General features: G+C 37.1%; 1 protein-coding gene across 1 annotated transcript; it reads left to right on the top strand.

The window, feature by feature from the left end:
- The first annotated feature begins 18,583 nt into the window (after window positions 1-18,583).
- Window positions 18,584-22,392, top strand: LOC18441476 (Leucine-rich repeat protein kinase family protein). The gene is made up of 2 exons (XM_006851706.4): window positions 18,584-20,675; window positions 21,372-22,392. The coding sequence occupies exons 1-2, from the start codon at window positions 19,373-19,375 to the stop codon at window positions 22,028-22,030; spliced, it is 1,962 nt and encodes a 653-aa protein (XP_006851768.1). The 5' UTR covers window positions 18,584-19,372; the 3' UTR covers window positions 22,031-22,392.
- Window positions 22,393-24,295: the final 1,903 nt, after the last annotated feature.

The following is a 24,295-nucleotide window of genomic DNA, read 5'->3' as shown; positions in this document are numbered from 1 at the left end:
AAGGTTAGGGAAACTTTGGGGGAGTGTATGTGAAAGTAAGCTGGCTTCCACTGTGTACATGCACATACATGACTCATAAAAGTCAAAGTAATTTTCCTCCTACTTTTCTTGAAATTCCAAAGCTGAAGTGATGGCCAGAAGGTTGCCCAGCTACATGTCTAACTGGGCACCTTTGAGTAAACATGTATTTTGGTTTTTTTTTTTCCCTACCACTCAAGAGACAACAACTTGTTCAAAGATTCTTATTATACTAAAAAAAAAAGTAGATTGAAAGAGGCTGAAATTTTTCGTGTGGAAAAAAGAGAAAAATTATAAACAATTAAACTAGAGAAAAAACTGGTATCATCATTTAGATTTGAGATGGGGAGAGGCATGGGGGAGGGGTCATTGGTATAAGTGTAGGGCAGCCAATCGGGCCAGGCCAGCCATGAGCTTCTAGGCGTTGTCTAGTTTTGGTTCTGGCTCACGCAGCATGAGGGCCTGGGTTGGTTTAAAAAGTTCTAGCCCATGACTAGCTCCAAAAGTTGGAGCCAGTTTCGGGCAAAGCCTTGTCTATCCCGAATCCAACCTATCAGTAGCCTCATAAGCGTATGATCGCTAACCAGATCAGGCAACCCATGAATTTTCATGGCAAGATCAAGCATCCCTATTAGAACTACAGGTCGGGCATAGGCCCGACAGAGTTCAAAAAAACCAGGTTTAGGGTAAAACCCAAGCCTAGGTATCTTAATTCAGGCCAACCCTTGCCGGGCCGAAGCCCGACCCATTGGCAGCCCTAGATCGGCAATTTGATCAACAATCTTGTCTGCAGTGAGCCACCTAATCAAAAGATACATTGAACATCTCTAAACATCAAGCAAAATTATTGCACACACACATAGAAAAGGCGTTGATGTGCCTAAATAATATATATTTATAAGGGCACTAAACAAGAAGAGATGCTCTCCATCCATGTAGTGGAGGACACGCATAGTAGGAGAAAGAAATCATGCATGTCGACCAAGAAAAGGTCCTTTGCTCTTCTGGTACACAAGGATGGTTAGTAATGAGCCACCCCACCACTAAATTCTTTTTCTCTTTGTTCTTCTTTGGACTGACAATGGTCAACTGAACACAATAACATAGTTTAGACCCAACCACCGAGCCTATGGGGCCAAACCCTTTTAAGTTTTCTGTTTGATGTGTAGGGGGGCTTGGAACGCAACCACAAAGGCCCAATAGAGAAAACACTTTGATACTAGGTACATAGTGTTACTGTTGTATCCACTCATAAATGCCCATTTTCGAAAATGATGTTTGTAGGGGTGGCAATGGACAGGGACCCAAGGGGTGACCGGCGGGTCGGGTCCAGGTCCAAATCTTGGACCAGAACACTATTCGGGTCTGGGTCTAGTAATATTTTTTTGGGTCCTATTATATGAAATATATAATTAAATATAGTTAAATGCATAGATATTTTAATTTTTGGGTCGGATATCCGACCCATTGCCACCCTTAGATGTTTGTATATGAACCATTTGAAATTTTTCTCTTGAAACTTTAACTTTCCTTAGCTTATGACATTCATGTACAAGCATGCGTATCAACTGTACAAAAAGAATAGTCTTACATAAGAGTACAAAACTCAGAACGAGATCACTGACAAGGAAGTCTTTGATGCAAAAGGAACATAGGAAATTAAAATCCATGACCAACTCAGAGGTCTTTGATATAAAAGGAGCTCTGAGAAATTAAATCCACCCTTCCTGCCACACAAATAAACAATAAAAGAGAAAATAAAATTGTAAATCAAACCAAGAAGAAGGAAAAACTATCGTTGTTTTTCACATAAATATTCTTCACAGAAAAGGACCCCACCTTCAAATCATGTATGTCTAAGTTCTAATTACACAGCAAAAAAAAGAGTACGCCTAACAGATTGAAACAATCTCTACTAACTAAACCACAAAGATCCCATGCTAATACTAATAAATAATAAGTTGACTACCTTGCCCCATGCCTGAGCTGTTTCTCTGCCATGACATGAACTTATCATGTGCGACATGAGTAAGATGCACATATGGCACAAAATCAAGCATATCAGCATGTACAGGCCTCGCAAATAGAACATGCACCTCCTCCATTTGCGGCTTGTGCATGATCAGATCTCCCTCAACCTTCACCTTCTCGAAAACTTTGACATCGTCTGGCCAAAAGAGAATATAGTGCCCAACAACGGTGATTTATCAAAGGAAACTAAGTTCTTTGTCAGGCCTAGAACCTGGTATACATCCTCCAGGATAGTCTTCCCACCTTCACTCATCGAGTAACTTGCACATCACCCACATTAACAACTGGAGGCATTGAGTTGTCTGTCATCACTACGACATGGGTACCTTCGAACTTTTGCAGCCACATGAACTTTTTGTAGTCCCCTGTCCATCTCTGATGGGATGAGAGTGCGAAAAATCTCCCCCTCACGATGAACTCCCATTGTGGCTATGTCCACGACCGGTGCAAACCTCACTTGTGCATCCTAGTCATCATCGTCACTCTGTGACTCATGTTGTTTTTCATTTATGACAATAATCCTGTTCTCTATCTTCTTCAGCTTCCTGCCCTATTTCATGAAGTGGCCTTGACTTCTTGCAACGACAGCATGTCTTTTTTCACTGCTTATCTTGTGATCTACTACCATTCTCCTTCTCCTTGCGTGAGCCGGACTTGGGGGGCTGATTGTTGTTTTTCCTCCCATGTCACCCATGGGTCGCCATGAGCATCTCCTTACTCTCTTTTAAGAGAGCCCTGCTATTGTCTTGGTAGACTCTTGATTTCCTAGGGCGTTCTTTAACTCAACTAACGTGGGTTGTGTATGCCAACCTTGGACTGCAGTCAAAAACCTATTGAACTCCGGTCTTAGCTCATGGATGATCAATATCTACATCTGGTTTTCTCAAATTCGTGACTCCTCATTATGTTGGGAGATCTCGTAGTACAATTTCTTAACTTTGATAAAATACTAAGAAACCGAAAGTGAATTTTTTATCTATGAACCGAGCTCAACCAGTCTATGTTCTTTCATGAGAATAATGATAAGAACACATGACATGATTCCTTCAGTGTCCTCACGTCCCTTATGTGGTTCATCAACTCTTTTTGGATCAAGGCTTTTAGAACAAACAATTTCTTACTCGCTCAGATCTTCCACTTTTGTAAGGTCTTTCCATTCGCAGCATCGGCTGCCAATAGAACAATGCTATTGTCATTCACCGTCTCCCATAGATCTTGCCCTTGCTAATATGACTTAATGCTGGATCCAACTCCGACAGATCTTGCCCTTGTTAATATGACTTCATGCAGGATTGCCAATCGGCGTAATTATAGTTCCTGAATTCCTTAATCCCAGCCATCAAATCCGGTTGTTTTTCCATCAATGGTCTATTACCAAATTAAGCACCCGACCTAGCTCTAATACAAGTCGCGCAACGCATAAAGATCTCACACACAAGGAAATATAAGCCTAACACTCGTGTTAAATCTTCACTTCAATGCACCACAGTCATCAAAGAACAACATGCACGAAGAAAACACAAGTGAACAAGGATTTAATTAACCACACAAAGGCTTAAATCACATGGCAAAAAGACCACTTAAAATATGAATAGGGTTCAGGTCAAGAAGATAGCACCACCTGTACCTCAGCTATCAGTCTCGGTTCTTTTCAATGCTGACTCCTTTTGAATAACTACTAATGGATAGGGATTCTGAGGTATGTTAGAACATCCTAAACCAACTAACTCTTTGACTTAACAAAGAAACATAAAACCTATGCACCAACCCCTTATTTTGTGTACATCCAAATCTTTGATTCTCACATGAAACATAACATTTAGCCTCATCTTACTAAGATCTAACTCAAAACAAAATACCCAAACAAATTTATTATTTTAAAGTTGGTCTTAGTGACCAAAATCGTCCAGTCTTTTGTGCAGCATTCACCTCTTCCACCCCCCTCCCCCCTAAACCTGTGCGAGTCGCCAATGACCTTCACCACCTTTTTGAGAATCGTGTGGCACATAAATGAGTAAAATGATATATTCTAACCGCTTGATTTCACATCACATTACTAGAGATGTTTTTCATCTTTTTGTACAAAGACCATAAACCCCGAACCATTAATGTGCATATAGGATAAAGAGAAAAATATCAGCTACCTTTTATTTTTTATTTCCTTTGGTACCTCCTAAAAAAACTAAAATTTCAAAGTTGCGCTTTTTCAGAATTAGAGAGGAGGAACATTCACATAAGCGTGGCAACTAGTCGGGGACCTAGACCCAAAAATATAATGTGGAACTCAGACTCATACCCAAACCCAAACCCAATCGAACCCGACCAATAAATCAAAATATTCATATCTATAATAATATTTAAACATATGTCATAAATTGGAATTCAAAAAATATAATGTGGGACCCGGACTCAATTGGATCCAGACCTGAATAGTATTTGGCTCCAAGATTTAGACCCAAACCTAACCTGCCAGGTTAAATTTTTGGACCCATACCCGGACCCGGGTCGAGTCTATCTATCGAGTCCCTGTTTGGGTCTTGATCCATTGCCATCCCTACAATCAGGGTCATTTCGATAATTTGACCTCAAAGTGGCTACAACCAAGTGACAAAAATACCCCTGGTCGCTCTTCATCATAAATAAAAACACGCTGTTCAGGATTAGTGAGGAACAACTAGGGTATTTTGTGATTTGGCAATAGGCTACCTTAGCCACCCAAAGGAAATGCCATGTATATGTCAAATGACAAAAATAACCCGAGTTGTTCCTCACTACTAATTTTTATCATATATTTTTTATTTGTAATGAGGAACAACTAGAGTTATTTTTGTCATTTAGTTGGGGCCTTTTGGAAGGGCAAATTATTGAAATGCCCTCAATTATTCTTTCTCAATCTTGAGCAAGGATAATTAAATAATTTTTATATCTTTTTTTGAGGATGTACATGGGTGAAATGAAAAAGAAAAAGTAATCCCTCTGATGTTAATTGAGATCATTTGATCCTTTTAGTAATTTTGTAAATAAAATTAACCCTTAAATATATTTTCCATATAATAAAGGTTACTCATGCACCTGCAACATGGACTATACATAGTTCAACACCCGTTGTATGTTAAAGGAAAAGGATTGTTTACAAAGAGACCATTTATCTTTTGTAAATAGATGTCTTGTCCCTTAAATTTCAAAATGGGTGGTTACAAGAGTATCATTGAATAGGCACAAAATTCCTTTTTTTTTTTTCAAATTATGTGACTCACCCCAAGCCATTTAATTTAACAATCCCTAAATGCAACATTTATGGTAACATAGACACGTAGGAGGTAAAAATGGATTGTTACTGCAAGTAAAAGCATCGATTATTTGTGCAAAAAGAGTTGCTTTTGAGAAGTTGTAGTGTATATCCTAAGCTCCTGTGTGAGTATATACTATACATGTACTCCTTGGGTTAGAGATCTGTTTGGGAGGATCCTTTCATTTAAGAACCGCAACAATTAGTAGATCATTATTTTCAAAAGATAAAATTCAAGTTTTTTAATACTTAGATCTCACCCTCCAAAAATTAAACGGTCTTTATTCAGTCTTGAAAAAGGTGTTACATCTCCAAATTTTGAAAAGTTCTCTTACTAAGGTTAGTATATAGGTTGAAGATGTTACATCTCCAAATTTTGGGTCTTAAAATTACCCATAGATTGGATAGTGTTCTCTTGCGAATATATAAGATCTTTTGGCTTTTTGAAATGGATGAGGTTTCTATAAGCCCTACGCCTTATGAAAACAAAATAAAGTCTCACCTTAAATCCTCGCCTGGAAAATACTTTTGGCAACAGAAATCTCGATGATGGCTCTAAAATCAATTTCCAACACTGGCAATGAAATTCGAAATCCAAAAATGTATATAACTTGTGGATCTCTGACGAAATAGACGGTCTAGATAATTTGTTACAATATACACTATTTTTAGAACTTGAAATCCCTTTTTTTTTTTTTTTGACAACTATAATGTTCAAGCCAAGATGATTGATGTAAGGATGAGGTTTCTATAAGGCATTGGCTTTATGAAAACAGAATAGAGCCTCACCTCAAATCCTCATCCAAAAAGCACTTTCGGCAATGAAAATCTTCATGATGGCTCTAAAATCAATTTCCAACACTGACAATGAGATTTGATACTCGAAAAATGGTAAAGATCTTATAGATCTATGAACACTTATTTTTAGGACGAAATGGACGATTTATAGATAATTTGTTAGAATATACGCTACTTTTAGAATTTGAAATCCTAATTCTTTCTACAACCATAGTGTTCGAGCCAAGATGATAGATGTAAAGTTTTTCCTAAGCTTGAATTGCAATTCTTGATAAGTTATGAGGGGAGGCTTTACTTGTTTTGATAGGGCTGTAGCCCCGTCAAACAGTTTTCCATTTGAAAAAGGTCCCGCTCCTTTTATATCGAGTCTCATAGTCTCACTTTTGTTCACATTTTGAAAATTGAACCATTCGGTATATTAGTTGCTATCTCAAAACTATTGGAACAAATGATTTTTATATTATAAGAAATCCTATAAAATATAAAGGGATAATTATAAAAAAACTCTCACGACTATACTTTCTATGTAACTTACCCCAACCTAACTTTTTGTCTCACTTTTTTTCCTCAAAATACATTTTCTATGCAAATACCCCTGAACCAAATAAAAAATAAAAAAATATCTAAACTACCCTCCCGTACTTTAACCTTACCCATGCCTCTCTCCCATCTATCCCACCAAAATAGGGGCTTCGACACTTTGTAAGTGCGGTTTGGTAGTAGGGCTCCAGCACTGTGTAAGTACGGTCTGGCATATACAAATGGCGGTCTGGCAGATGCAAATGGCAATCCGACAATAGATGTTACTGCATTCCAGGGCTTCGGCAAGGGCGGTCTGGCAGTACTCAGTTTCAATTCGGTAGTTGTCTTAGGGCAGTCCGGCACTTGTGTGCTCCAGCAATGTGATGGTGCTTTCCGACAATGTGCTACTGGGTCCAAAAGTTAGCAAGGGCCGTCTGGCAATACTCAGTTTCGATTCGGTAGTTGTCTTAGGGCAGTCCGGCACTTGTGTGCTCCGGCAATGTGATGGTGCTTTCCGACAATGTGCTACTGGGTCCAAAAGTTAGCGTCAAATTTGGGCCAAAATGATTTTTGTGTACGAGAAGGCCATTTCTGTCTAAAAAAAATGAACTTTTTCCTTGGGGGCTATTTGTATAGAAAGTTTGTTTTGGAGAAAAAAGTGAGAGAAAAAACTAGATTAGGGGTAAGTTGCATTGAAAGTGTGGTCTTCGAGCTTTTTGTAATTTTTCTAAATATAAATATAAGAAGTATAGGTTGCGGTTTGTATAGAGCGCTCTAAACAATCAAATTAGAGCCTACCGTCAAATAGTACCGAGAAATGTGATTTCAATACTGGAAATCTTTGTGATAGCCTTAAAATATATTTTCATCTTTATTCATAAAGTTTAAAGCTTCAAATATAATATAGATTGACAGATCTATGAAAACTTTTAAATCTTGAAAATTGACGGTCCAAAAACACATTACAAAATATACTATTTCTAAAACTTGAAATCTATTTTTTTCTCAAGTCCATGCATCTTGATGTCGAGATGATCAATTTGAGGATATTTAGGCATCAACATAACCTCTTTTAATGAAATTTTTGAAGTAGGCTCTAATTTGATTGTTTAGAGCCATGGCTCCATATAAACTTTTCCCATATAAGAATGATATATTTTAAATATTTCATGCGTGGTTTGTATATTTTCTGCTTTTTCCCCTTTCTCTTTTTTCTATTTTTATAAATTCTTTTTTTTTATAAAAAGGATTGTATACAACTGTCACCTTTGATATAAGGAGGTGACAATTACTTACAACCATCCGATGTGAAATTTGATGGCTTGAGTATGTTACAAAGTTCGAAAAAAAAAATTTTGAAAAATAATTTAAAAAAAGTTCTTTTAAAAAAATTTGATAGCCATTTTTTCTGTTCTGAAAAGTAATTTAAAACCCAGTGATCCAGATTAGAAACGGCCACATAGAGATGGATGAAATAACTAACGCACTCGTTTTCTTAATTTACGTAGGAAAAAAAAACCTTCATAATAAAATATGAAGAGCCAAACCAAATGGCTTTTTGAAACTCAACCTTCATGGTCCGCACCTGTCTCCCACCGGTGGTCCCTTGAAGCGTTTTCTTACCTTTAACGCTTTCCCCTCTCCTATTTTCTACCTATTAAATATCAATAATTTACTATTATAATGTGCCGGCTTTTGTTTGATGAAATTTTATAAAGCCTAGGGCCTTATGAAAACAAAATAAAGCCTCATCTCAAATCCTAGCATGGAAAGCACATTCAACAATATAAATCTCCGTAATGGCTCTAAAATCAATTTTCAATACCGAAAATAGAATTTAAAACTTAAAAAATGGGTGTGGTTTCTACAAGGTTGCAACCTTAAACAATCCAATTAAAGCGCACCTCAAAATTTTATCATTACATGTAATTTTAGTGTAAAAAATTCTTAAGATTATCTCAAAATTGATTTTCATATCTAATTATAAAATTTTAAACTCCAAAAATGGTTAAAATCAAGTAGATCTATAAACATATGAAAATCTTGAAAATGAATGGTCTAAATAATGTGTTGCAAGATGGACTATTTCCAAGACTCAAAATCTTTTTTTTTTTTTTTCATATTCATACATCTCATTGTCGAAATGATCAATTAGAGAGTTTTTTAACATTAAAACAACGTTTTCCAATGGATTTTTGAGGTGTATTTGTAATTCTACATTTTACGGTTGCAACCTTAAATAAACTTTTCCTTAAAAAATGTTACTGATCTTGTGTATCTTTGAGCACTTATTTTAACGGCAAAATGGTCGATCTAGATAATTTGTTATAATATACATTATTTTTAGGACTTGAAATCATAAGTTTTTTCACAACCATAATATTCAAGCTAAGATGATCGATTTAAAGGTTTTTCAATGCTTGAATTGTAATTTTCGATGAGCTATGAGGTGAGGCTTTAGTTAATTTGATTGGGCTACAACCCAATCAAACTGTTTTCTTTTTTTTAATGGTTATAATTTACCACCTTGGGAGGCCCCAATCGTGGAACCCTTTCAAGAAAGAGGGCGCTTCCACCTCCTCATATGGCTTTTTACGCCTCCCGATACTAAATTACACCTCTGATTTCATTATTCATGTTGAAATATTAAAAACCATCAAAATGCTAGAAATAGATGCACATCAAATATGCAGCAGAAAATAGTGTTTTGAAGTTGGAAAACCTTCTAATTGATCACCTTCAGATGTAAAGAAAAAAAAAAATCAAATGGTGCACCTTGTAACAAGTTATATGAACCATCTATGTGATTATAGATCTACTTGATCTATACCATTTTTTGAATTTTAAATTTATAATTAGTGTTAAACATAGATTTTCAAGCTATTGTAAGTTGTCCGACACTGAGACTGCATCTTTCAGGTCAAATTTAGAGGTGCACCTTACTGTTATAGTATAAGGTGGGTACCTTATATAAACCTCACCACTATTAAATATAATTCAAAATTTTATCAAATCACATGAAAGATTAACGTTTTAACACTTATGTTTTGATTTAATTTCAAAATACCCATCAAAATATACATTGATTATGACTTGGAAGAGTCGCAATTGGGTACAATGCTAAATGGTTGATCTCTTGTGGATATTTTAACGAAGGATAAAGCTTATATAAGGTTGTGATTTTATGACGAGCTTTGCCAGTGGTATCCAAGTCTTGTCAAAGCCCTCTTCCACTTTTTCTTTGTAAGAGCAAACTCTAGAATGAGGGCTATTATAAAAATAAAGTGCAAACCTCGAGATATATGGTATAAAGAAAAAATATTTTTTAAGTCCTAAAAAAAGTTTATTTGTAATAAGTTATCTGGACTATCTATTATAAATATTTTAAAATATAGAGAAATTTACTTACGGACCAGATTTTAAGGGGGGGGAGTGGGGGGTTCAATTACAAAATAGGATCATGTTTGTCCCAAATTACGAGTGGCACCTCCTCTCGTGGGTTTTTTTTCCCCCAAGTTTCTAAAGAATTTCAGAAAGAGAGAGGAACTTTTTAAAAAGATAATTGTGCAGCACACTTTTCTTGTGGTGGTTCTTTCATTGTATACATAATGATAATACAATAGTATAAAATACATTTTCCTATCTTGTTACGTGCAATATACACTTTTCTATCTTGTTACATGTTTCGCTCAAAAGGAAATAGAAATATTACTACCGTGGCCTTTCCAAAAATTGGAGATCTGGAATTTTGTTTCTATTACTCCCCCTCAAACTCGGCTGGGGAGGCATTTGAAGCCCGAGTTTGAAGTAAAGATCGCGAAAAACATCTTGTGGTAAAGACTTAGTGAAAATATCACCTAATTGATTGCGAGATGAAACAAAACAAGTGATAAGTAATCCAAGAGCAATCTTTCGCACACAAAATGATAGTCTAACTCAATGTACTTTGTCCGTGCGTGAAAAATAAGATTGGCTATCATGTAGATAGTACTAATATTGTCACAAAAAAGTGTTAGTGGCTGAAGAAGATGCAACTCAATATCCCGAAAAATAAAAAAGAGCCATGTCAATTTTGCAGCAGTGGATGTCATAAATCGGTATTCGGCTTCAACACTAGAACAAGCCACAATCAATTATTTCTTAGCACTCCAAGATGTGCAGTTGGAACCAAGATAGATGCAGAAACTAGTAACCCACCCCAGTCTGTATCAGAAGGTACATAACTCAAGAGAACTAGTAGATAAGAGTCTTATACCACAGGATTGTGTACTACTGAGATAACGAAGAATCCGCTTGATTGCCTAAAAATGTGCAATTGTAAAGGCACACATAAATTAACACAATATATTAACACTATAGGAAAGCAATGTACTAGACTGCGCCAATAATGCTCTGATAAAGAGATGGATCAGGAAATGGGTCAGAAGTCCCATGAATACTGTTTATTGTCATTAGTGTTGAAGTAGGTTTAGCATCGAGCATTAAACATATGATTAAGAAGATCCTGAGCATATTTGCTTTATGAGAGAAAAATCCAACCAGCAAAATAAGATTCCTCTATACCAAGAAAATAGTGAAGAGGTCTAAGATCTTTCATTGCAAATTCCCATCTAAGTTGGGAAATGAACCATTCTAGAAGATCTAAATTATCACAAGTAACAATAATATCATCAACATAAAGGAGAACGATAATAGTGATTTGAGCAGTGTGAGAAACAAAAAGAGATGAATCGGTTATGCTGCAATAAAACCCCAGTAATAATAAATAGGCACTAAATCAATCAAACCAGGCTCTAAGTGCTTGCTTCAGTCCATATAAAACTCTTTTTAATTTGTAGATATGATTTGGATATTTTGAGCTCACAAATCCAGAAGGTTGTTCCATAAATATAGGTTCCTTAAGAAAGCCATGCAAGAAGGCATTTTTCACATCAAGATGTTTGATAGGCCAGTGGCGTACAATAGCTATGGTGAGCACAATCTGAATATTAGCTGCCTTAATAATAGGCTTGAATGTTTTAGAGTGATCAATTCCAGCAACTTGATTGTATCATTTAGCAACTAGTCTGGCCTTAAGTCTCTCTAAACTACCATCATATTGCAATTTATTCTTATAGATCCAACGACGACCAATAACATTAATACCTGGAAGACGTAGAACTAGCTCCCAAGTTGAATTAATATGTAAGGCTTCAATTTTCTCTTTCATGCACGATGCCAACACGAATGACTCAATGCCAACTTAATGGTTTTAGGTTCAGAAGTAATAGCTTCAAAAGTAAACTTCATATTGCTGTCATGGATGGGAGAATCCGAGGTCTTCTAGTACCATCTTGAGATTTGGTGATCATGTGATAACGAGAATGCTCAGAGGTTGGTAAAAAATTAGATTGGTTTCTTGAGTGACAACATTTTCATCACCATGATTGTGTGTTGCATCATCCTGGACATCTTGGATATATATTGCAGCGATGTTATCTTCTTTTATAAGAAAATTGGAGAGCTATCATTGGCGATGGGCAAAGCAAGGCCTGAGGAACCAAATACATCAAGGGCATCCTATATGGGTGGTTTATGTGGAGGTGATGAATCAGAAAAAGAATGAATCTGTGTGCCAGGCTCATAACACTTTGACTATTATGCATAGATGGATATCTCCCCTTGAGTCTGAGCACTATTAAACAAAGAATTGGGGTTAGCATAAGGATATATATTTTCATCAAATATAATATGTCTAGAGATATAGACTCGTCCTGTGGGTTGATGCAGACATCTGTAATCCTTATGTTGTATACTGTAACTTAAAAATACACATGGAAAAGAACGATGATAGAAATTATTTGCAACATAGTCTCGAAGATATGAAAAACACCAACAACCAAAAACTCGGAGTGAAGAATAGTATCGTAGGATAAATACATGAAAAACGAGTGTAATCATCCACAAACACCACATAAAAGCAATAACTCCGATTAGATAAAACTGAAACAGGACCCCAAAAATTTGAATGAATCTTAAAAATAGGTTCTGTGGAAATCTTATCAATACTACTAAACAGGAATTTACAACTTTTTCCCATCTGACAATTAGCACAAACAGAATAGGATTTATTTCATGCATCAACATTAATCAACTGCTTAGATTCTAAGTAACAGACTACTTTATTTTGAGGATGTCCTAGTCATTGTTGTCACATATTCTGATGTTCTCTTATTTTGATTAGAAAATATCCTCAAATACATAAAGTCCACCATTTCTACTCCCAATAATTAGAATTCTCCTTGTGCTCATTCCTTTAATCCAAAAACTATTTGATAAGAACTAAAAAATACAAGAAAAATCTTTTGCAAACTGGTTAACAGATAGTAAATTCTTTTTCATCTTTGGCACCAAAATAACATTAGAAATATTAAAATTTTCAAACCCAACAACAATATTTGCATTACCAACTTGTGAAATAGTTAATTTCTCACCATTGCCAACTATGACTATATCTTTACCACTATAAGGGTGAAGTTTTTGTAGTTTACCTAGGTCTCCTGTCATATGAGTTAAGGCACTAGTGTCTGGGATCCATTCCGAGTCTTGGGAGTTTGTTATAGTCACTGCAATAAGAGTTTGAGGAATATCTTTTTCTTGATACATATGATTGAATCGATACCAACACTTTAATGCATTATACCCAAATTTTCCACAAATTTGACACTTTCCTTGGGGTGTCTGAGTTTATTGTTGTATATGTGAATCTTGTTGAAACTTTTGATTCATGTGTTGCATAGGTAAACTACCGCTTACCTGGTTTGTTTGAGGCACACCACGCCCCCATTATTGTTCTGCCATGTTTGAGCAAATCCACGCCCCTAAGAATTCAAAAATTGTTGACCCCCAAAATTGTGTATACCTTTACCTTTGTAATTTCTAGTCTGTTAGGTCCACAATTTCTCTGTTGTCCAGCAATGGCCATATTTTAATTTGGATATGAGTGTTCTTCAAAAACATGAAGTTGATTTCTAATATCATAACTCTGAAGAATTGATATAATTTCATAATCAAAAGGAATTAGAGACTTAAGCATAGTGGTAGCAAAACTCTCATATTTTGGATCGAGTCCATTAAGAAGCCAAAATACCTTACTTTCTTCTGGTACAAGTTTGCTAATAGTAGCCAAATCATCACAAATACTCTTAAATCTGCATATATATTTCGATAGGGTCGAATTCCCCATCTTACAGAGTTAGAATTGTCAGGCAAGTTGGAACTCCCTAGCTTGAAAATGACCTATATAGGCATTCTTCAAAACTTTCCATATTTCTGCAGAAGTCTTAAGGGCAACAACAAGATTAAGACACTCTTATGACAATGTCCCTATGATCGAGGCTTTAAGAAGAAAGTCGGACTTTAGCCATGATTTGTAGTGTGGGTTTTCGATTTCACTCTTACCATCAGGAGAGGAAATCTTTTGACTTGGTGTAGGGCAATCACCATTAATGAATTCAAAAAGTTCCTAATTCTCAATGAGAGAGAGAGCGTTTGAGTTTCCCGTAATACATAGTTGTTATGTGTCAACTTAATAGACACAAAGTTTCCGATATTAAGGGTGGAGGGATAGGGATATTGGGACCTTGTGACTGTAATATTCATTGGAACAAAGAAATATTTGGGAATAACTTGATGAGCTCAGAGAGGCGCAAAAAACAAAGGTTAGAGAGTAGGTTTTGGATGGCTAAAGTGAAAACAAAACAAAACAAAACGTGAGAAATAAATATGAAGGTAATGGAAGATGAAGAAAGGTATGGCTTAACGATTAAAGATGATGGTAAATGAAGATGATGATATTGTTAATTCTAATAAAATAAATAAATAAAAATTGACAAATAACTTACTCGGATTTGTCCTTAAATCAGACGAGGGACCTAAGGTTCCATACCAAATCCTATAGACCAAGGCATCCGGTGACAGGCAACCTTGAGAGTCATCCTCTTTGATGAATCTCGTTCACCTCTTTTCTATCATTCTTTTTATTTAACTTGAGGGGTTAACATCTTTTTATAGAGAACCATATTTTATAACTCTTACATTCATGGTCTATAGGAGTTGAGATCCAAGTATAACTCCTGCCTTAATTCCTTTAAATGCAGCCAATTAGGATTAACAAGTTGTCACCAAACTGTTAATCCCATACAATGAACTAAATCTGTCATTAGTGCACTAATGACACATCTATAATAGAATGTCATCCAATCATTCAAACAATTTGATAAAAAATATTTAGAAATTAAATAATTTTATACATCTATAATAAAAAAATAATTCTTACAAAGAATTCAAACACATTACTGGTTTTCCCTCCGGTACAACATCCTATAAAAGCTCCAAAATGGATCCTAGTATATGGCATTACATCATGTTAACCACATGGGATTTCACATATATTATACAAAATGGCTTTTGTACCATTATTAAAAAAATAAATTTCCGGAATAAAATTGTCCAATAGGACATATTTCCAACAGGTATTTTACAGAAGCTTTGCAAATTTCTTGCTTTGCAACGTGTTTAAAAGGTTTGCAAAGAAGGATGAGAAATTTGCAAAGAAAAATGTGTAACAATGGAAGGAAGAGTTTATTGTTTTGAGAGAGAGAGACTTTCCTTTAATAAAAGAACAACTAAAATTGAAGTTGAGATTGGGATCAATAATCGCTCTAATACCATAAAGATTTTTAGAGAGAGAAAGGAATTTTTATAATACAATGGTGTAATATACATTTTCTTATCTTGTTACATGCAATATACACTTGCCTATCTTGTTACATTCTTCTCTCAAAAGGAAAGAGCAATATTACTACTATGACCTTTCCAAAAACTGGAGATTTGGAATTTTGTTTCTATTACCTACCCTTATGTCCGGTAGTACGAATACCGGAGAGGCAAGGTTTATACCGTGCAAAACAAAACAATTGTCTGATGTTTAAAATACCAGACAGTTATCTGCTATCCCAAAACCAACAAGACATCTCTCTCTCCATATATCGTGAACCCTTCTCTCTCTCAAATATTCTCTCTCGCTCTCTCTCTCCTATAACCTATCTCTATCCCTAATGAGCAAAAGAAATAACAGTTGAGAGAGAGCACCTGCACATAAAAAACACCCAAGAAATTCTTGTCATGCCCAAATAATATCTAGAGAGAGAAAGAGAATGCTCAAATAATGAACATAAGAAGGGATGAATACATCTCTCTCCCGTAAAACATCTCTCTCCCTAATGAACAAAAGATGGAACAATTGCATCCATAGAGAGAGAGCACTCGCACAAGAAAACACCCAATAAATTCTTTTTATGCCCAAATAAAGTCTAGAGAGAGGAAGAGAATGCCCCAATGATGAACAAAAGAAAGTCTAAGCAGCACATCAGGCTCGAGTCTGTGAAGATCGAAGCCATACCCTAGGTTTCTCGGTGTTCATACCATGACATTGATTAGGGGGGGAGATGGGTTATGGGAGAGAGAGATGGTTTGAGGGGATAGAGAAGGGTTTACGATATTTGGAGAGAGAGTGCTTGCTCGTTTTGGGGATAATAGATAATTGTTCGGTATTTCAAACACCGGACAACTGTTTTGTTTTGCATGGTATAAACCGTACCTGTCTGGTGTTCACATTACCGGACAAAGGGGTAACCTGAAAAGAAAGAAAAAACCCGCAAGGGGGGGTGCCGCCTGTAATTTGGGACAAACGTGATCCCATTTTGTAGTTAACCCCCTCAATATGGTGTGTACGTAAATTTTTCAAAAATATATACCAATCCGTTCAATCGACGCTACTTTTCAAATTTTAAATTTTATAATTAAGGTTGAATATGGATTTTCAAACCACCATATAAGGTTCTCGACACTACATCTGCCAAAATATAGAGATATACCTTACATGTATATTATAAGGTGGGCACTTTATACAAATCTCAACTTCTAATAAATTTCGCCAGTATAAGTAAGGGGTGGATTTGGTCAAATTTACGGGGCCCGAGGCCAAACCAAAATCCTATAAATATGAGTTATTTGGTTAACAAAAAAATATGAGTATTTAGGGTTGTTGTTTACTTCATCATCGAGTGTTACTTGCATTCGACGCACCCAATCCAATAGAAGAAAATACAATTCAAGGGTAATAATAAAATATAATTTTAATAAGTATAATAAAATGGAGGTTCTCTTTTAAAATGGAAAGAGAAAATGAAGTCTTTTTCATTTACGAAGAAGAAAGTGACCCAACCAAACTTTTGGTCCATTTTCAACTCCCATCTTTTTAATTTGGGTTAGGTGTCAACCTTATACTATTGAAGTAAGGTGCACCTCAAAATTATATTGAAAATAAAATTTTGATGCTGTAAAATCTGGTACAAATATGAAAATTTATTGTTGCTTCTAATTATGAAATTTAATGTTTTAAAAATGGTGATGATCAAATAGATCTATAAACACTTAAAAATAGACGATTCAAATAGTATGTTAGAAGACGGACTATTTTTAGGACTAAAAATCATCTATTTTTTTTTATATTTATGAATCTCGAGGGAGAGATGATGGATTTGAAGGTTTTACAATGTAGAAAAAACCTTCTCCAATGGATTTTTTAAGTCATTGTAAGGTTGACACTTACATAAACTTTTTCCTTTTAATTTCTTCCTCATTACGTAGTATCATTTTGGACAACTGGCCTGGGATTTTAAGTTTATTTTATATCACTGTTAAGTTTGACTATCTTTTTCATTAGGCATGATAAGCATGGGGTTGTAGTCTCACTTTATGAAATGATTTCCATCACTTTCTATAAATTTACTATGGTTTTTGTCCAAGTAAAGTATCATGTTATATATCCCTAGCCCCTCTCCCTCTGTCTAGTCAAAGACAAAGCACATCCAATCTCTAGAATTCCAAGAGCCAAAATAATATATATATATATATATATATATATATATATATATATATATATATATATATATATATATATATATGCTCTTGGATAAAACTAGTGTTTCAATATCCGGCTATTTTTTACCCAGATTGATGATTTAGTTGGAAATCAGTTAGGATTGAATTGGTTCGAAAATAGTATCGGTCCCGAACTGATTTTCCCTAAAATATCATTTATATATTTTTTCGCTTTCGTAAATTTATTTCAACACCATCAAATATTTTTCCAATTAATTAGGGTCGGCTGCATAAATCTTGGTATGCCTTTCTGTTTTATTAAGCGCTATACCTTCAATGATGTCATGAGCCCCCCATATATTTTCTCACTACTTCCAACCATACCTTTGTGCCTACTCTTTGTTCTTTTTGAGCCCTCTACTTGAACCACCTGGCACCTCCTAACAGTGTTATACTGGGTCTGCACCAAACATGGTCATACCACTTAAGTCTACTCTCTCTCATCTTATCGTCTATTGGTGCCACACTTAAATTTTATCGAATGTGTTCATTTCAAATTATTTAGTTCCCCTCCATATCCCTACCCTATAAATCGTTACAAATTTTTTTTTTTTTTTTTAGCATTATCCTATATCATCTTTTTGGAATAATCCATACCCAATTTGGTTCCTCAATCTAGCAATCTGACATATCTCAAATTGTGATAACAAAATATCCTTAGCATGACAAAAATAAAAAATGAAGAGTAATATGTGGTTTATATGAGACTAGCATTCTAAGATGTGATACTTCATTTAGGGAAATAATATGTGATTAGCGGATACAAAATTTAAGATGGAGAAAATATTATTGGAGGAAGCAAGTATACAGCTTGGTCCTGCAGAAACATGCGCCGTATATCCGGAACCACGAAATTTGAAATTGGACGCGCGTGCCATTTTTGAACTACTGCCCCTATCCGGAACTACCTTTTCGTTTTGTAGTTGCGGCATTCTCACCATTCCACACTCGCGTGTCCTTTTAATGTTGGAATTTGTGAGTATTTCAAAACAAGGTGAATTCCGATCCGGGTCATCGAACTACATGGGAATCAGTCAATACTGAACTGGTTTAGGGATAATATGGTCCCAGCCTATTTGTTCCCTTAAATCTCATATATCATTTGTTTTTCTTCGAGAAAGGTATATATAGTTTTTTTTGTAGGGAAGATATATACTTTCGAATCTAGATCACCAATCCAGCGATTGAACACAAATGTAATGTGAGAGCGAACGACCCATCCACCGATCTGAGTTTTGAAATCATATTTTTATTCCCTCTCTCTTTTGTTCAAATAGTATGCACCTCATATTTTTTAGGGTTCCCTCTCTCTCTTGTTCGAATAGTAATAGTATACACCAACACCGCTTTTGGAGCGAGATTTGTGGATAAAGTGAGCGCGCTTTTCAAGGGAGTGTGCGTTAGTGGGGGCTCGCAATGAATGGGATTTGAATATGTGATCTGAAGTGGTCTCTTCCGTTTCAAAGACTTTATAGAGTAGAAAAAGGAAGGGTGCGGGACCATCAAACCAACAAACAAACAAGCATGATTTCGATTCCTTCTTCCCCATCATGAACTAATGTGCGTTTTGAATCATAACCCCCTCCTCTCTCTCTCTAAACTCATTGCTCCTTTTTCTCTCTCTCTAGAACTGTAAAACCCCTTCACTCACCCTTCCATGTCGCTCTTCCTCTCGTATTACTCTCTGTAAAAACTGTAAACCTTTGATCTATCAATCTCACAGTTTCCATGGCCCTCTTCCTCTTTGTTTTAGTGAGCCTCCTCTTGTGTCAAACCGCTGAGTCGGACTCGGAAGCGGACACGGCCGCTCTTACCAGTTTCAGGCTTCGGGCAGACACCCATGGCAACCTCCTCGCCAACTGGACTGCCGCTGCTGGTGACGCCTGCGCCCGCCACTGGATTGGCGTTCGATGCGACGAAGACGGTCGAGTAGTCAGCCTTTCTCTCTCTTCTTTTGATCTCAGAGGCCCAATCGAGTCCCTCTCTGTGCTCGATCAGCTCCGCCTCCTCGACCTCCAGGGCAACCGCCTCAATGGCACCCTTGCTCCACTTGCCTCGTGCCCTAATTTGAAACTGGTTTATTTGAATGGAAACGATTTTACAGGTGAGATTCCGAGTGAGATCTCCAGGCTGAGCAGGCTCCTCAGGCTCGATCTCTCAAACAACAATTTAAAAGGCCCCATTCCCAAATCCATGGCGGGGCTTACCCGCCTCATGACCTTGCGGTTGCAGAACAACTTGCTTTCTGGGTTGCTTCCTGCTGATCTCTCTTCGCTGTCCCAGCTCAAGCAGCTGAACCTCTCGAACAATGAATTTTATGGCGAGTTATCGCGAGAGTTGCAGAGAAAGTACGGGGCGAGCTCGTTCTTGGGCAATGCTGGGCTCTGTGGGGAGAGCCCTTTCCCTCTCTGCTCTTTCACCGCGGCGGCACCGTCACCCCAAGTCGTGCCGTCGAACCTGAGCTCGGGCCCTGGCTCCATGGGTGGTGCTGCTGCCTCACAGAGCGGACGGGGGAGGTCGAGGGGCGGGCTGAGCACCGGCGCGGTGGTGGCCATTGTAGTGGGCGACACCATGATCCTGTTGCTTGTGATGCTGCTTTTCGCCGCCTGCTACTGGGGGAGGTACTCCCAAGAGAGAGGGGAGCGACAAAAGGAGGCTGCGGCAGGGAAAAAGGACGCCTTCGACGATGGATCACCGGGACCAGACATGGAGAGGAGCAAGCTGGTGTTCTTTGAGAGAAGGAAGCAATTCGAGCTGGAGGATTTGCTGAGGGCTTCGGCGGAGATGCTGGGGAAGGGGAGCCTGGGGACTGTGTACAAAGCCATTCTTGAAGACGGGTCAGTGGTGGCGGTGAAGCGGCTCAAGGACGCAAGCCCCTCCGCCAGGAAGGAGTTTGATCAGTACATGGACATGATAGGACGGCTGAGGCACCCCAACATTGTTCGTCTCAGGGCTTATTACTATGCAAAGGAGGAGAAGCTCCTCGTCTATGACCATCTCCCTAATGGATCCCTCTATTCTCTCCTCCATGGTAACACAACCTGTAATCTCTGGTTTTTTCTTTTTAAACCATGATTCCACTCTGTATTTCATTGAGTTTTAATTTGTCCATTTTTTAACTGTCCTCTCTCTGTCTCTGAGCAAAAATCAGTTCTGATCATTGCCTGAAGTGTCCGGCGGTTCAACCGGGTAACGGCTCAGTTAGATTGGAACTGGCCTGTACCGGTTTGAACTGGTTTTGGTAACCAGAAGGGTATTTAAAAAAAAACATATAAGATCCAAAAAGTAAATAAATAAGAGATTTTGTTTATAACGTATTTTTAGTGTTTTAATGGCAACTATTGGCCTTGATACTTATTTTTACATTTTTTTATCTTTTTTGAAAAATTTCAAAAATACTCCGTGATCGCAAATAGATTATTTAAAATCTATGTTTTCATTAATTATTTTTATTTGGATATGTTTTGTTTAATCATTCTTTAAATATATTTTTTATATTTTATTAAACTTTTTAGTATTTTATTTATTTTTTAACACTTTTTTGGCTGCCGGAAACTTGCTTGGTTAGAACGGTTGAACTGGCCGGTTTACCCGTTAGGCCAGTTTAATCTCTTCTGGGCAATGTCTGGTTAACGGTTATGGTTCGATTTTTTCCTACACTAGTTCTGATTGATTCATTAACCAGAGAGAACAGTAAATTTTGTTGAACTTATATGCATTTAATCAGGAAACCGAGGGGGCGGAAGGACGCCACTCGACTGGACGACAAGGATAGGGCTGGTGCTCGGGGCGGCGAGGGGCCTAGCCCGCATCCATGAGGAGTACAGCGCGTCCAAGATCCCCCACGGCAACATCAAGTCGTCGAACGTGCTCCTAGACAAGAATGGCACGGCCTGCATCTCTGACTTTGGCCTTTCCCTCCTTCTCAGCCCTGCACATGCGACAGCCCGCCTGGGCGGGTACCGGGCACCCGAGCAACAGCATGGGGACCGCAACAGGCTCTCCCAAAAGGCGGATGTCTACAGCTTCGGCGTCATGTTGCTCGAGGTGCTGACGGGCAAGGCCCCGGCGCAGCACCAGGCACAGGAGGGGGTGGACCTGCCAAAGTGGGTGCAGTCAGTGGTGAGGGAGGAGTGGACAGCGGAAGTGTTCGATGTGGAGCTGCTGAGATACAAGAACATAGAGGAGGAGCTGGTGGCGATGCTGCAGGCAGCGCTGGCATGCGTGGCAGCGCAGGCAGAGCAGCGGCCGGAGATGAGGGAGGTGGTGAAGATGATCGAGGATTTGAGGGTGGAGCCATCGCCAGTGATGGGGGATGACTGGGACGACTCCAGGAACTCCATCTCTCCTTCTCTCACTACTGAGGAGGCAGCAGCCAGCTTCTAAAGACTTTTAATTTCTTCTTCTTCTGAGCATTAGTTAGAGATTTGAGAGTGGCGTGGCCTGCACATCTATCTGCCTGTAGATGCATGGGGCTGGGTGGTCTTGGGAAGAGGGTGTGTTTCATTGGGCTGGAAAAAGTTATTTCGATCTTTAAGTCAATCATCCCAACCTCAAGATTCATAGATTAAGAAAGAAAAAATTTCGAGTAGTTCATCTTGTAACTATCTATTTTTAGAAAATTTGAAATGTATGTGGATCAGATTGGTGAGCACCATTTTTGGAGCCATAGATTAAGACAGAAAAAATTTCGAGTAGTTCATCTTGTGACCATCAATTTTAAGAAAACTTGGAATGTGTGTGGATCAGATTGGTGAGCACCATTTTTGGAGCTTTAAGTTTGAAAGACATTAAATCAGGTCATCACTCTTTGATTGTCTAAAATTGTGCTGATGCCTCGTATGAACCGTACTCATTTCTAAATTTCTATAATCAAAGTTGAACACAGTGTTGATGTTTTAGATGGATGGCAAATTTTAGGTTCGGAAGCTCCCGTATATCGATCAATGTTTTGAAAAACGGACTAGTGGTTGGAACCCGTCAGTAATCGGTCTAAGCTGGACAATTTTGAAAAAAAATGAAAAAAATAGGTCAAAAATTCCAAAAAATAAGAAGATCTTATATAAAGTTTTTATTTTGATTCAAAAAAATTGTGATAGCTTTGTAGACTAATGTGAGAAACATTTCGGCACAAATTCGAATAAATTTCGTAAGAAAATGAAAGAGAAATTGAGTGTTTTTTATTTTGTGTTAAAAAATTCCCCAAAATCCGGATCCCTAATTTCTTTTATTATGTTGTTTCATCTGATAGTGTTTTCTCATTCAACAAAGAAGCCAATTGGCTTGTAGACATTTTTCCATTTCTTAAAGTTTAGCGTTGCGAGCGAGTTTTTAAGAATTAAAATTTACATTTATGTGCCTTGTACCACAGTCTCTTTTTTGTTTGGTTAGTTCATAGGAGAAAGGATCCCTTGCCCATCATAAAAATAGATCTAAAGATGTCATGTTATGTTATGTATCACAACCGTTAACATCACAAGAAAACAAAAGATTGGACCTAATTTTTATTAGGAAATATATGCAATGAGACTATTTATTTTCTACACAATGAGTTACAACTATTGTTGACTTTTGAATGTGAAATTGGGTTGTTGAAGATGTCTCATTGATTGGCACAATAACTAAAATAAAAATTTTCAAATGTTGTGACACACTTCAATCTATTGGATTTCATATTACTATAAATGATTGTGACTTCCTTACATATGGTCTCGTAGCAAACTTTTGATTGTAGTAAACTAGCAAGGAGAATAAGATTTTGACTCTTGTAAGTTTTAAGTTGGAATCCATGTCACAAAAAAGAATGGGGGAGTGAATGAAAATAAGATATTAACTAGCATAATTCCAAATCATCATCATCATCATAATTTTTTTTCAATTAATTAGGTCGGCTAGACGAATTTCGGTTCTCCATTCTGCTCTATTATGACCATACCCTCAGTGAGGCCATAAGTCCTTATATATTTTCGTATTGCTTCCAACCATGTCTTTTTTGCTCTACCTTTGTCTTTTTCAACCCTTCCACTTGAACTAACTCACACATTCTATCAGTGTTATATTGGATCAAGTTAATTCAACTGCCTCGGGTGCATGAATGGTTAAGACTTGTTTGGGATTGGTATCGGTGGAAATTAGGCTTACAATTCTGTGCCATTAGAAATGAAAAGAAAGAGGTTCTTTCCGCATGGGTTATGAACATCTGAGTTTTGGTTCAATGCCTATTTGTTGAGTGACAGCAGCTAGAAAACTTGAAGTTTTGAGTTGATTTCTTTTTAAAAAACCAAAACTGTTCAGTACCGTGAAGGGTATTTTGGGTTAAATAAAAAAAATATTGGGTACGGACATATTAAAAAGTATGGTGTTTTTTAATTTTTAAAATATATTTTTTATAATTTCATTAGTTTCTAGCCTAACACTCTCATGCTTTTTTTTTCTTTTTTTTAGTGGGGGTGAATAAGTGGGGATGACTGGCTTCTACCGATTTGATGAAAAATAAGTAAAAGATAATAATTTACAATTATTTTTTTAAGACTCTTCTGCCCCTGCGTTTAATTATGGAATATTTATCATAATGATCAAGGTTTGAAAGTATAGTCGATGCATGTAATGGCAACGTCTCCACAAGGTAGAAAAACGGTATTATATATGTTA

This window comes from Amborella trichopoda, chromosome 11 (genome assembly GCF_054954075.1).
Source record: "Amborella trichopoda isolate Santa Cruz 75 chromosome 11, AtrichopodaSantaCruz75HAP2 v2.0, whole genome shotgun sequence".
NCBI lineage: Eukaryota > Viridiplantae > Streptophyta > Magnoliopsida > Amborellales > Amborellaceae > Amborella > Amborella trichopoda.
Note: the sequence above shows the minus strand (reverse complement) of the source record. Positions and strands in the feature narration are given on the sequence as shown.